Genomic DNA, 15,431 nt, shown 5'->3' with positions numbered 1-15,431 from the left:
CCTTTCTTATGAAATGTAGAAGCATGAAATAAAGATGCATTAACTTCACTTGTGTGTCTGTTTCCTTGCTGCGGAATCACACTGTCAATCACTTAATAATGTATATCGAATTAGAGAAACAGGGCTGTCAACACTGAAAATTGCCTCGGGCTGTTATGTGTTGGGGACAATGCTGCTGTTATATAAGTTCCCTGCTCACTAGTCACAATGGCAGCGTATGGAAGTTCATTAACAATAAAGCTATTGAGAGAGCTAAACAAATTGAAGTTGTAATTAATCTGCAAGTCAGTACGATTCTGCAGGGACAGATTCATGAGATTTGAAGGCGAGCAAGGACAAAGCTGAGACTGTAATCAGTGTGTGGAGCTGAGGAACTGTATCGCTGCATTTGAGTGAGCAGTAGAGCTTATTTTGCTCCCTTATTAAAAGTTGCCTGTTCTCAGTGTTGGTACTTTGTATTGCATGTAAACTCCTGGGCAAAGTAGTCCAAAATCCACTAGCTCTGTCGTGGACATCAAGTGTCACTCTGTAGGACTCAACTTTGTGACATCAAGCTTATTGTCAGTGCAATTCATTAGTACTTCCATCTGTCCAAGACTTGTGAAAAGATGCAGTATTACCCTTACAGGTAGGCTTTGACACATACTGTATTGTCTCCAACAAAACACACTTTTTACGCTACTATATACCTGGCTATTTTTGGACATTTCTTAATTTCTTCATTCTCTTTTCTTGTTCTTTTAAAGATTCACATCTTCAGAGGGAGCTAATGGGCTTGGGGCTGAGCGCCACACACAGGCTGGGGAAGTCAGAAAGCTTTGAGGGACGGATTAACACATTGGTTTGGTTTTTCATGGGAGTTGTTATAAAATACAGATTATCGTCAGCCTTGTCTTTTAAATGTACAATTTGAGGATTTTGGACTCAAACATTTTGTTGCGCTAATGAACCCTTCCCTTCACACGCTCATGCTGACCTGGAGATTGAGTGTTATACTGCAGACATCACACACAAGGTAGGACATTAGGGACATATTGGTGAGCACTGATGTGTACAGCAGCTGGAACACACTGAGCCCTCAGCTCAAGCATACAGATGTGTCTCTGAAGTCTAAAAATACTTTTTCCAGTTTGCATGACCTCCTTCCCTGCATGTTTTTGGTAAGACTAGGCCTTTACACAAGTTACAGTGGATAACATCTGATTACCATTGCCATTGTGGTAAAGATTTTGGCTTACTATTTGAAACAGAAGGAAGGGAAGCCAACTTTGTGCCATCATTTAATGATGTGAAAATGAACTAATACAACTGCAGAAGTATGAAGAACGCTAGACACCAACCTTCAGGAATGTTTTTTACCAGGACATCTCTGTACAGGAAGACTTCCTCAGTATTATGTGATGGCTACAGTCAAAGAAAACAAATAGCTATATTAAACTATCCCACTACATATCTAATCGTTTATACATCTTCACTGATATCCATAGGATTTAAAAAATTACCTTGCAAAAAAGGATTTTCTATGTTGACCTCAAATGAGTGAATAATAGTGATATTCAAACAAGATTTCCCTTCACAAATTGATTTGCAGTGATGTGTTTCATGTATAAAAATATTGTGCAATACAATGTTGTCTAGTTTATTAAAATATCTATGTAGACAGCGGTGTTGCTATTGCGTTCATTCAACTTTCACAAACTAATCCCAGGCCCAAAAGGTTACGTTACATCAAAACTGTTCACACAAAATTATTCTCCATACATAAGCTATGGCATTCACACATCCACAAAAGTAAAATTACTATATGATTGCAACTGCAAATTAAAATAAAATATAACAATTGCAAAATATTTAATAAAAGCGATGTGACACAGACTTAATCTAAGAGAAGATGCAACACAATAACAGTGAACAGAATTTACAAGTCAGCTGTGAAACTGTGAAATGTAATGATGGATTTGATAAACAGGCAGTCTGTTTTGGTCTTTGTACATATGACAGACAAACTATAATTGTGTCAGAGGAGCTTTACCTGCCAGCCCCTGAGCGATGCAAAGGTCTTAAATACAGGACTCCACAGAACTCAGTGATCATTTCACAAGCCTCCCCGACTTATTGCTTCCTCCCAGTAAGCTCTGCATCATAAAATCTATTAAGACAAAAGTGATCATAGAATCGAGTCCTCAAATTGTGGAATTTAGGTCCTGCATGCAGCACGGCCACCAGCTCAGTCCTTAGAAACACCTACTTTCCAATGCGCCCTCTGCAGACAAGACATACCAGCCCAGAAGTCCTGATCCTGACACCTGCAAGGAAAAAGAAAAAGATCATTAATACCTATTGCTACAATAAATAATTAATTCATACAATTAAACAACTATGAATACAATGTCCCTAAATTTTTTATTAAACATTTCAGTAATAAGTTGCTGTAATAATAAAATATATTTTATAAGCATGCTTTCTGGGCTCAATACAGACAAGATATACTTACATTAGTACAATATGTACAATACTGACTTTCATCAGTCTAAGCTGTAATTTTTAGCCTCTCTACTTAGAGCTGGGTGCTATGCTCAGTATATCACAAGTACGTTGCTGACGTTATTCAGTGAATCGTTTTTGAAGTATCCTGTCATGAATTAAAGCACTGGAAATGTCAGTGGCACTAAATGAAAAGTCAATATATGATTGATCATCTGGGGGGAAAATTTCTTTTCAGTTCTCTCTGGACCAAAGTGCACCCAACAGGCTGACACTGTCAACGCATGAGCAAAATCCCAGAAAAGACTTGACTGTTGTCTTGGGGTGATGCAAAAATGTAACATTTTTAACAGTTTGCTTTGACAACAACACCATGTTGCCATATCCCTTCAGTGTTCTGCATGAACCGTAGGTGCAGGTGAAAGTCAGTGTGCTGACCTGTAGGGCCTGAAGCGTTAGTACAGACCAATCTCCCTCAGGTTTATCTTGATGATGACGTCGGTGACGGCATCGAACACAAACTGCACATTCTTGGTGTCTGTGGCACAAGTGAAGTGGGTGTAGACCTCCTTGGTGTCTTTTCGTTTATTTAAGTCTTCAAACTGGCACTGGATATAAGCTGAGGTCTCTTCGTATGACTGCCCACCTACAGGAAAAAACAGGTCAGTTATAAAATGAAGTTATAATTTACATGGTACAAGTCGTCGTATTTTTAACAATAGGTTATGTGTAGAAATACCTTTAGGGCAACTCACTAACTTAAAAATGATGAAACGCCACACAAACCCTTGTGTTGCAGATTTATAAATAGATATAACTGTCAAAATCCATCATGGACACTAGACCGGCCTGGGTTAATAAAACTAAAAGCAAGTGAAAGCAGAATTAAACTTAAAATGCTGGTATGTTAGGCTACTATGCAGAGAATGTATTCAATTATAAACAGTCTTACTGGTGATGAAGTTCACATCTGATAAAACAGCTCAACAGTAAAACGCAGAGCCTTTGTCTGGTAAAGTTCAAGCATGCACATAAAAAAGAGACATTTTATATTCAGTGCTAGTATGAGGCGCAATGTGCCTTTTTTCTAAGGTAAATAAATCCAGAGCATGATCATACATTTCCAGGAAGTCAATGCTCAGACACAGCAGATAGATAAATAAATATCTCCTCGGATCAAAACACCCAAGGGGCGCGATATCACATTAAAACCTCAATAAATTGCTAATGCACAGGTTTGTCTCACCAGTGTATCCTGGGTAGCAGATAGTGAGGGGACTCCTGGTGATCTTCTCCTCAAACAAGTCCTTCTTGTTGAGGAAGAGGATGATGGAGGTGAGCGTGAACCACTTATTGTTGCAGATGGAGTCGAAAAGCTTCATGCTCTCATGCATCCGGTTCTGAGGAAAGAGCGGGAAATGTGAACTTACCCATTACAGGGCTTTTTCACTGAAGACATTTTGACATGTTCAAGGTCCAACAGCTTTATTAATCCCAGTATGGGCAATTGGTTAAGAGGAACAAGTACACAACACAGAACACACACAACATCCCCAACATCAACCAGGCAAGTGCACCCAGAACCTGAATAAATGAATAAAATGCGAGCAGATTATGTAACGTGCAATACCACAGTGCAATATAAATAGTATCTGCACATTTAAAACCCCTTAAAGGACCCTACATGGAGTTTAAAAGTCTGATAGCCAAAGGGATAAGAGACTTGGCGTGCCAGTTCATTTTGCACGCAGTTAGTGCATGACAGATGTCACAGTAGGAGAAGCAGTTAATAAATAATAAAAGTTATTGATGACTGAATTCCATTTCACTGCTTTGGTTTCAGGGTCAGGAGGTGTGCTCCAAAACCCGACCTGCAAGGTGCCGGTTGGGCGTAGTGTCTAATCCATTTGAATTCGAGACACAAAATGACACATATTGCTTATGCTGACCTGAACCAGAACCTCTGTGTGGCACATAAATGAAATACCAATAGCATCGTTAACGACACAGACTAATAAAACCATATTTTACACTGTCTGTAAAGGCTGAATCCAAATGGAAAATATACTGTTGTGTCAAAGCAGGCAATAAAAGCTGGCTCACTGTCACACTGTTGTGGCTTACTGGGACATTTAAATAGGACAGAGCCATCCTTAATGTTATAAGTAACACCTGTGCTTTCCCTCTTATGACAAAATGTCTGCTTTGAAAAAGGCTCAATCTCAATAACTTTTAGTAGAAATCATAAAATCCAGTATCAAGTGTATCCATCACTTACCATCTCCTCATCCTCAGCCAAGACGAGGTCGTAATCACTGAGCGCTACGCAGAAAATGATACTTGTGACTCCCTCAAAACAATGGATCCACTTCTTCCTCTCCGAACGCTGACCACCGACATCAAACATCCTGGAGAAACACACACACACGCACACACACAACCCCCCCCCGCATAAATGTAGAGTGAATGTGCTCATTTTAAATCTAATGTCATTTTAATTTTAGTGTTTCATGAGGATAAGTGTCCTCGTAAATCCAGGGCAAGTACACAAATACACACACGCACACACACACACACACACGCACGCACACACACACACGCACAGACACACGCGCACACACACACACACACACACACACACACTCGTGTTTGTGTCCACTGCCTCTGACTCCACCTGAGTCCGAACTGAATTTATACTGAGCTGTTTAACTGACGCAGAAATGAAACAAAAGTATGCTGTGTGCAAAACACCAATTCAGTGATTACACATTTCCAGATCCTGAGCTTTTATTTTTTAAGGGTCACAAAGGCAGGGAGGCTATTACAGTTATTGATTCACCAATTTTTCTAAGTACAGGAGCTACAAAATAATGTACAAGGACTGAAGCGATGCAATTACATTTACTGCTACAAAGATGGGTCATATTAGGCTGAATGCCTGTCATCAGCATGTGTGAGTTATAAAAGAGGTTTGAGTATGAGCACTTCAATATGCAGTTTCTGAAAGCAACATGGGGCAACTAACAGAGCCAAACAAGCCAAATCATCTGTGACCAAAATGCAGGTACATCAGACAAAATTATTCAACATGATGAGGGGAGGATTATGACAACATACGATAAACACAGACAAAATGTGCTCACAAGCCGCAAAATAACCAACATGGATATGGATATTGTATACTGTACGGAGAAAGCTGCCTCTGTACCCATCTTTGTGATCAAGGTTTAGTTACTACTACAAAGTAATGTTTCCTTTTATTTTGTCTATGACTGTAATGGTCATCTGCTACTTCAGCTACAGTTTTAAAAATCAAAGCAAAACTGCTTGTGTCACATCCCTGACTCCAAGCCTTTTTTCTCCTTGTGACCCCTTAATATAAAGTAAGATTCTCTTGCAACACCTCATCAAAATTTGCATATGAAGAAGTAAAACTACCCAGTATATCACTTGAGAAAAACAAACCATAAAAACTGAAGGAAAGTCAAAAAAATAAAGATAACTTTGCGGAGCAGAATTGAGTTGTAATAATCTTGCACCTTGCGAACTCTTCGGAGGGTCCAGAAGCCCAGGTTGGGATACACAACAGTCTATAATGAGGACATCTAAATGCTTACCAATACAGTAAACCCTCTCAGGCCCTGACTGCTTGTAAAATTTAATATGTTCTTTTTATGGCACAAACAGCCCACCTGAGCTACAGGGCCCTTCATGAGAAGATACATTACAGTTTTACTAACTTGAAGTAAAGATTTTTGAAGGTGAAGTGAGTTTCCACGATGCCAGTGGTCTTCACACGTGTACGCAGCACATCCTGCTGAGTCGGGACATAGTTCGGCTGACAGATCCTCTCCAAGTCATTCAGGTAGCTGAGAGACAGACAACATGGCTTTAAGAAGATTACAGTGCCAATGCACACATCACAGCACAGCTTAAATGTACTACAGCAGCATTTGCAGTACAATCAGCTCCCAATAGGTGCTTCATGAAAACAGATGCGCTCACACCACATGGTAATATTAGGTTATACTGGGGCTTTCCAGGATTTCTCAAAAAGAAAAAAAAAAGACACCGTAATGCAAAGCAACAAAATGTTTTTCGGACAGTTATGTCTGGTGAAGTGGAGGAGCATGCTCTGCAGACAGACATCCAAGGACTCCACAGAATGATACTAAATATGGACTCATATTTTGGTGCATGATAAACACCGGCCCCTTGTGGGTTGAGTAAAAACAGACTAACTCTACTGGTTCCTCTTGTCTCGTGGTGTGGACAAAGCGCACTGAGAGCCATGACAGCTCAACTGTTTTCAAAACAAAGAACGTGTCCTTCACACTAAGCTACTTTCTCTCAGAGTGTGTCTGATTGGAAGTACAAGACTGGACTATATTTAGCTCAAACCGCTTCAGTCATCTGTATCCATAGATTGACTATCATGATAAACTAACACATTTTGTCACTGAAGTGATATCTTTAACTTCCAATTGTCAGTAAACTCCTTCGTGTTTCTCCTTTATCTGGAATGCAATGAGCCATACAAGTTGACACAAGACAGTGAAGAACAAGATGCATCTTGCCTCCCTTTCTGTTCCAGTGGAAATATTACAGACGTGAAGGAGGGAACACTGCTCTTAGTCAAAGCTGTCCCCCTTCTTTTGACGAGGAAAACAAGATTACAAGAAATGCCATATGCCAATTTAGGAGTACAGCCTTGAAGACAGATGACGCAGTATCATCGTCAACGTCACATCCAGCTTCACTTCCATCTGGAGTTTTCAGAAAGTGTTAATAAGTATTCTCCAGGAAATGGGACTTGATTTGATTGGACATTTTTAAGCAAATCAATTTGGAATCAGGTGGGGCTGCAACTAAAGATGATTTTCTTGATTCATCAATTTATTGTTTTGCCTATAAAATTTCAAAAAACACCAAAAATAAATTATAATTTCCTGTGGCCCAATGTGATGTCATCAGATGTCATGTTTTGTCAGACCAACAGTCAAAAACCTACACAAATTCAGTTTATTATCACATAAGATTAAGAAAAGAGCCACGTCACAATAGAGAAGGTGGAACCTGGAAGAATTTGGCATTTTTGCTTAAAATGGTTATTATTTTACTGTCAGTTGCTTTATTGATTAAATTATTGTTAATCGTTTCAGCTCTACAATCCAGTGAAATGATCTCACACAACTGATGGATTGTTTAACCTCTTTTAAGAGAAACTAAATTAAAGCTGAATACCAGATTCAATTATTTCTACTTGAATCATTGAGCTTAAACCAACAGTTATTTGTATTAATAAGCTTGTAGTAGGTACTCAGTAAATCTGTGGGGGGACTGTATGTAGAGAAGTGAGTCCTCACTATGCAGCAGAGTCATTGAGCTGATACTCTCGTGATCGATCGAAGCACGCCTGAGCTCCCGCGTCGTTCCACAGCCTCCGAATTATGCTGGCCAGCTCTGCCGACAACTCCCCTTCCTCCGCTGAGCTCGCCAGGGCAAACAGCTGGCGGGCATCGTCCTGGCAATGAAGACAAAAATTGCAGTCAATGTAAATTTCTTCCCATGGTGATTCATATCATGAATAAGGACGCGGCTCTTTGAAATAAATGTTTAATGCAGACTGAATGTAGTTAACTTACCGCCCGTGCAGCATCTGTAAAATCTATCTTTAACCGGCCCATTGCCCTGATGATGGCCATGATGGACTGGATGGTGTTGCTGTACACCACCACTTTGTACTGCTTGCACTCCTCTTCTGAGTAGCCATCTTCATGAATGATTCTGACACAGAAACAAAAATCCAAACAGGCTCTTAGAGTCCAGATGAATATTTTTTCAGCACTAACAATGGCTTTAACAAATGTGGGACAAATTACGGATTTGAAAAATGCCATGCTACACTGTCATTGGGGCTGGAATTTGAGCTTCAGTGAACATGCAGCATGCCTAATGTGGGAACTGGGGAAGTCTATTCAGGCCCTGCCAGGCTACGACTGGCCTCCGTGGTCATTGTTTGCCATGTTATGCAAAAGCGGGAAAGAAGGGCTCCCACTTTGCTTCCACAGTATTTCCACAAAGATGAACCCTGTTTGTAATCACAGCTCTCCCCAACATCATTAAACTTCAACAACAAAGGCTACAGCTAAAAGCGGGAGTGAGGCAGTGGCACTGTCTTTTGTCAACGGAGTACAAAAATAGCGTCAAACTCCGTATTAGCATCAAAGGATGCAGGTGTTTGATGTGATGTCAATGTGTTACAAGGACTGTGTTACATGCTGTGACTTACTTCATCTGCTTTACTATTGTGCTTTTCCCCGATTCCCCAGCACCTGAAAAGGAGGGACAGTAGTTACATGAGGCAGCTATAGCAGGCATGACAGTAGCCACAGAGACACAACCACATAATATCTCGCAGGTTTAGACCCCTCTCACAGGGACAACAGATCAAACCAGCTTTTCGTGACGGCTAAACATAATCTGACCTCATTTTATCACGCACCATACAGTGTGTGTTTGCGTCAGAACACCCAAAAAGCAGCCTCGTGATTAATTTCAATGTCAGACATTTACGTGGGGCCTGAGGGAGTGTATATAGTCATGAAGTACTCATGCTGCAGTGATGAACCATTTGATGTACCAGTCAGCATTTTGGATATATGAGCGCATTACTTCTGGCTTGAGAACCTCGGTTCTGTGTCTTTCTTCGGCAAAGAACAAGCTATTTGTCATGTGGAGGAATCTGATACTTAAATACCTAAAATTTGTGGTATTAACATTTTAGGGTAAGTATCGGACTCCTCCAGCCTAGAGACTGAATGGTGCAGAAGTACAGAAAGGATCATGGGAAATAGTGAGTAGTGTGATGAGTTGGAGCGCTTCTTTAGGAAGTGAAACCTTTCACAGCAGTTAATCTGTGAGAAATGTTGAACTGATGACTGATGTCAAATCCTCACAAAGCCTATATTACAGTATATTACAGTGCGTTAATTATTTCACATGAGGAATCTTTACAGTATTTCTACAATAATCAGCCAAACAGGAAACAGCTGTCATGCTTCTGGCTGAGCCAGTGTTTTTCCACTGGAGACACAATCCCAGATATCACGCTGTTCTCGGTGTTAAGAGAGCAGAGGGGCCATAAAAACACCACATATGGTTCAAAGAGTCTGTCAACAATCTAAAGCCTTACAAAAAACAAAACAAAACACCAAATGGTTTTCTGACCAAACCCAGCTGCTTTTCTATTTTCAATATTTAACCCTTCTCCAAATTTAAACAGCATCATTACATTGTGCGGTAGTAAAGATTCTTCTTCTCTTAAACCCTTATTAACCTTTCGTTTATTTTTAACTGCTAACATGCGTTGGTCAAAATTGAAGTCACACAGTCTATGAGGACCAAAATGAATGGAATTTCAGGAATGTGTTTTTTTGTTTTACTTTTTACTTTTCTATATGCAAAGATACAGAAAAATAACATTCTTGTTTCATATACATTAGTAAAGTCAATAATTGGAAAATGTGTTACTCGTATTCTATATTGAAATACTGCTTTATGTGAAAAATCATTCAAACTTCAAAGACTAAGGTTCATCATATAATTAGTTATGAGTAACACTGTATGCCTGCAATGGACTGGCGACCTGTCCAGGGTGTACCCCGCCTTTCGCCCGATGCCAGCTGGGATTGGCTCCAGCCCCCCGCGACCCTGTACGCAGGATAAGCTGTTGACGATGGATGGATGGATGGAACATTGTATGCTTTCTAAGTGTTGTGGTCGAACAAGCTTATTTTGAGACCTGTGTCTCTGTGTTTTGGTTTTATTTTAGTTTTGGAGGTGAGATTAACTGTTATTTATTATCTCAATTAATCATTTGGTCTATAAAATGCAAGCAGTCTCTTAGTTCAGCTTAGCATAAAGAAATGTGGGAAAAGGCTAGCTTGGCTGTGTATAAAGGTATCAAAATCTGGTGACTAGCGCCTCTAAAGCTCTCTTATTAACATGTTATTCTTTGTTAGTTTAATCTGTACAAAAACCAAAGTGAAAAAACATTGTGGAGACACCAGGAAGTCACTGAGCCTGGCCAAGAAATAGTCAAGCCAACATGTTGTTTTTATACTGCTTACTTCTCATCTAACTCAAAATGTATTTGCCCAAAAATTCACAACCTCGCTTAATTGCTTTTTGGGCTTTTTGGGCTGTCGTTGGCCTCTGGGACAAATTGGCAGCATGATTGATTTGCCGTGCCGAATACAGCCCAGCAGATTGATGGCTGGGATGCACGACCAAGTCACTGCTGAGATTTGCTGTGCCACCCGCTGACTCACTCTAGACGAGTTTAATTAAAGAGGTGTGAAAACATGCGTGCACATGAAATATTAGATGTCAAACGACAACCAGTGAGAAATTATTTCCATAAACATCTGGGGTGAATTTATATTGGCAGTATAGCCTCCTTTTGCTTAATATACACTGCAATAATTATAAGCAACCAAAAAGTCTTCAGGCACTGGAATTTGAAATATGGATTCCTGCTTCTTTTTTTCAAAGCAGCCAGGATCAAGTCTCAATGTAAGAACATTTTAAAAGAAGCATATATATTGTTTTAATAATGCCGCTCACCTAAAAAGTGTTGAGACATATTCCCATTGCCAGTTAGGAATCCTTAGCAGATGAATTTTGTCAAGGTTTATATTAGAGTAATATGTTCAGATGGCAGGCCAACAAGAATTAAATCCACAAATTCTTTGGTTAAACACCAGCAAAAGAGATTTACGCCCAGTCACACAGACAGGGAGGAGAGGACAAATTGTGTTGATCCCTTTCCTCAGTTCTGTCAAGCACCAATTTTCTCATTCATGGCATTTTTTGGCTGATTATCAACATGGCTCCCTGCCAGCTCACAAACCAACTTTACACAGGCATTCACAGAGTCGTCCAACACCATGCAAGAGTCAGACTCCAAAACAAGCCTCATTTAACAAGAATCTCAAATTTTATAAATTACTGTTCGCGGTCAAACCGAAGGGTGCGCTGGCTCTCTAGCTTTGTGGTTTTGTACAAAGAACAGCAGCCAAACTCCTCTTTGTTTTTCTGCTACAACTCTCCTGCTCCAGCACAGACACGGAGTGGAGGGAACATCCTGGAAAAAAAATCACTTCTCCCTCAGCTCTGTGGTCAGAGCTTGAAAACGAATGTTTCCACACAATGAGATTTTTGCCTGCATTGTAATGTTGCACCACCGCACGGATCAGCCTGAAGTTAATCCTCACAGATCAGCTCGCTGCTACCCTCGCCAAACTGATCCAACAATCACATCTATGTGACTCTATGTGAAATCTATTTCAGCTTTCACCCCTGTCACTACACTCGGTGCTCAACTAGCTTGTCTTCCACACAATGAAACGATGCTAACGGGCTGTAATCTAGCAACAAAACAGAGGAAACTGATAAAAATCACCTTAAAGTTGTGGGCACTCATGGCTCTGTAATGGTGGAAAGTAGGTCTTGTTTGACCATATCTTCTCGATCAAGGTACACGAAAAATCACTGCCAACATCAAGGACAACCCGCTGATGGGAAAGCTGCCTTTCATTGTGAGAATAATGCCACTTTCAGGAATGTGATCCAGTACACAAACAAAAAGGAAAAAGGCTGTGAAAGAATATCTGGAGATTTACTAAGCATGGAAATCGTGTTAGTCTTGATCAACAACTGTCGTATTACACAATATACTGAATGCTACTGTTATGGTGATTACCACTGAGGCATAAATCAGTTAATTTGGGATTTCTCTGGAAGAATAATTTTCAATCTCCCTATAGAATTTCAAACTTTTGTAACATTTACAACATGGCACTTGGTCGTGATGCTTATCTAGCAGTGGTTATCATGCTCACCAGTGACCAGCATCAGCAAATTAATATGTGTGTGTTTGTCATAACCTGACTTATTCTTTTAATAACATGAGCCTAGGGGTAATAAACACCTTCCACCGCAGGAACAGGCTGGAGATTTTTCATGTTCAATAAAAATGATGCAACTTGTTGAGACACAGCCCTTTGTGCATCATATGCCATCGAGGCATTATGTTGCAATGGCTTCAGCACATCCTGTTGCATGAATGAAATGTAGTGGCTAATTTAATAGCTGCATCTGTACTCAGAATTATCAATTTAATTAAATACTAACACGTTTTAGGCCATGTCTCATCAGGATTTCAGTATTTTCTTCACCATATCATTCTTTTGACATGATTTGCATAACATTTAATGTAAAAAAACCGCAACACATGGGCAGGAGCATTGCCTCAGTGCAGTCATCTTGGGTAGTGCACACAGTTCTTTACAGTGCAAAACATTTTGGAGGCAACACAAGCCTGGTGATGCTGCACAAGCTGTTTGGACAATTTGTATGGTGTCTCAGCCCTTATCATTTTTGTACTTCAGTGTAGTTTCAGCTGACTTGGTGACAATTTTCTCATTCTTACTTTCCTAGGATGTTTTGCTTTCTTTCTTGTGAAATACTGGATACTTTCACTTCTCCATAGGGGTGGCAGTGGCGCAATGGATAAGACTATGCCTTTGGTGTGAGAAACCCGGTTTCAATCCCCCACTGTGATTCATCCACCATTGTGTCCCTGAGCAAGACACTTAACCCCTAGTTGCTCCAGAGGCGTGCGACCTCTGACATGTATAGCCGCTTTGGATAAAAGCGTCAGCTAAATGATTAAATGTAAATGTTCTCCAGGCCTCTAAAAGTTCTTCAAATGAGACAAATCCAAGAAGGATCACAAACCTCACCAAAAATGAGGGGTCAAAGGTAGACACTGCTTCATTTAAAGGGGTCACAAACTAAAGACAGGGAACCACTGGTACAGAGGAAATACAAACATATTTGGAGCTAGAAAATGGGATGTGATAAACTACTTTTTCAAAACATGGCCCAGGACATTTACCCCGGGGAAGGCTGGGGTGCACAGAGCATAAAAATGTTGGGGGGCATTTAATCCCCTTGGCATGTCTGTGCAGTCCACACCCACATTGTCAGTACCACTGAGTGTGTGTCAGTAATATATACCAGGAGGCAGTGCAGCTACACACAGTCAGCGGTCAATACAGGCGTGATAGTGTGCCGAAATCTGGACAATTTGTGTAGAAGTCGTCGTGACAATAATCCTTGAAGTCACCAATATCATGCGCCTGAAGTTTTGTTCCAGTGAGACTGAACGGAAATTAACCGTAACAGCCCAATGCTTTATCTAATGGAAAACAAATTCTTAATTAAGTTCAATTAAATGACTCCAGATAGAGAATAATGAATACCACCATAACCTGAAAGCATTCTTTCAAAATCAATAGAGCTGAAACGATTAGTTGATTAATGCATTAGTCAATCAATAGAAAATTCATTTGCAATGATATCTGTACATCTGTATGCTGAATTATTCACTTTTGTAATCTTCCAAGCAAAAACAACATCATAGTTCCAGCTTCTCAGTTGTGAGAATTTGATGATTTTCTTTGTCTTATATGATGGTGAACAGAATATTATACAATCACTACCTACAGATTATATCGTTATGTACAGCATGTAGAGACCCAGCAAGAGAAATCACATTTATCTGGTTGATACTGCACATTGATGCAAAGCTCAACAACTTCATTATAGTTATTATGGGACAAATCTGACTCAGGCATTGCTTTGGTTTAGATTAGACACCAACATTTAGAATTAAAACAACAATGTTCATACTGGCCAGCTCCAATTCAGATAAATGCCTTTATTTCTAATTTCTTAGTGCGTATAGGTCCTTGCCACTGCTGACCCAGAACATTCTGAACAGGGTCCACATTTCCCTGCGGTTTTTTATGTATGCACGGAAGTAAAACAGGCCTACATAAGTTACAACAGGCCTTGTGACAAGTGACAGCATGTGTCAACAAATTGTCTCCTCTGAGCATGTACTCCCCACCTTTCAACAACTAAATCCTAGAACAGCAGAGAGGCACCAACATCTGGTTTACCTCTAAAAGTTGTGTTAGTGGAGAAATGATGAGCCACAGCTGCATTAAACCAACAGGAGAAGTAGGAGTGTTTGGAGTCAGATAAACTCAAGACTGCAGGGAAAAAGGGAAAATTAAAAGAACCCAAAGACTGATGATGATTCATCTGATTACATACATTAAAAACGAGCCAGCAACATAGGTCATACCGAGCAGAAGCAGTTTCACTTCTTTGGAGGATTTCTCTCTGTCGTCCCGCAGATTTTTATCAATCATTTTACTCCTCTCCACTGCAGCTTTGTCCTCGGCGCTGATCGTGCAGCCCATTTTCACTCTCTAACTACTTCTTTAGCGTCGGACTGTAGTTTCAGCAGATCATGAGTTGAAGGGAAACGCCGTCAAACAGCCCCTTGGGTCGGTGTGAGCGGAAGTTTCCCAGCCGAGGAGAAGCGGAGAAAGGGGAAAAGGCGTTGGCACTGGAGGCTCGTCTGTCCAACTGTAAACCCAGTCTGATGCTGCGCTCACACGCTCCCGTCAGTCTGTAAAGGTGATTAAACAGGGGTTTTTGAGTGAAATGGCTCCCTGAATCGATGTTTTACAATATTGTTTTTATCCAACTTAGTAGTTTAGACTCACATAAGAACATAAACATTTGAAAAGAAGAAAAAAATAATAATTTTATGTGGTAATTTGGATGACAAATCAGGCGCTTAATCCAGCGGGTTTTAAAGAAAAATTCGCAATAAAAATCACCGCTTTTCTGCCATAAAACTATTACTGCTGCGCAGTCGCGCGTTCATCCAGCTGATCCAGCTGCAAACCAAGAAAACTGCACTGAAAAAAGGAAAATTGATGCGCATCACAGGGCTGATGGGAAATGTAGTCACCTCTAAACTACCAGCTATGTTAATTCTGTCTTTGTAGCCTAAATGTTGC

The 15,431-nt window shown here is 40.2% G+C and overlaps 1 protein-coding gene across 1 annotated transcript; it reads right to left on the bottom strand.

The window, feature by feature from the left end:
- Positions 1 to 1,625: 1,625 nt before the first annotated feature.
- gnai3 (guanine nucleotide binding protein (G protein), alpha inhibiting activity polypeptide 3) lies at positions 1,626 to 15,431 on the bottom strand. The gene is made up of 10 exons (XM_046055715.1): positions 15,132 to 15,431; positions 14,705 to 15,034; positions 8,777 to 8,819; positions 8,130 to 8,271; positions 7,851 to 8,008; positions 6,225 to 6,353; positions 4,763 to 4,892; positions 3,731 to 3,884; positions 2,923 to 3,130; positions 1,626 to 2,306 (listed from the first exon to the last, which is right to left on the bottom strand). The coding sequence occupies exons 2-9, from the start codon at positions 14,820 to 14,822 to the stop codon at positions 2,940 to 2,942; spliced, it is 1,065 nt and encodes a 354-aa protein (XP_045911671.1). The 5' UTR covers positions 14,823 to 15,034; positions 15,132 to 15,431; the 3' UTR covers positions 1,626 to 2,306; positions 2,923 to 2,939.

The sequence above is a fragment of the Micropterus dolomieu genome, linkage group LG08 (genome assembly GCF_021292245.1).
Source record: "Micropterus dolomieu isolate WLL.071019.BEF.003 ecotype Adirondacks linkage group LG08, ASM2129224v1, whole genome shotgun sequence".
NCBI lineage: Eukaryota > Metazoa > Chordata > Actinopteri > Centrarchiformes > Centrarchidae > Micropterus > Micropterus dolomieu.
This window is presented reverse-complemented; position numbering and strand designations above follow the sequence as displayed.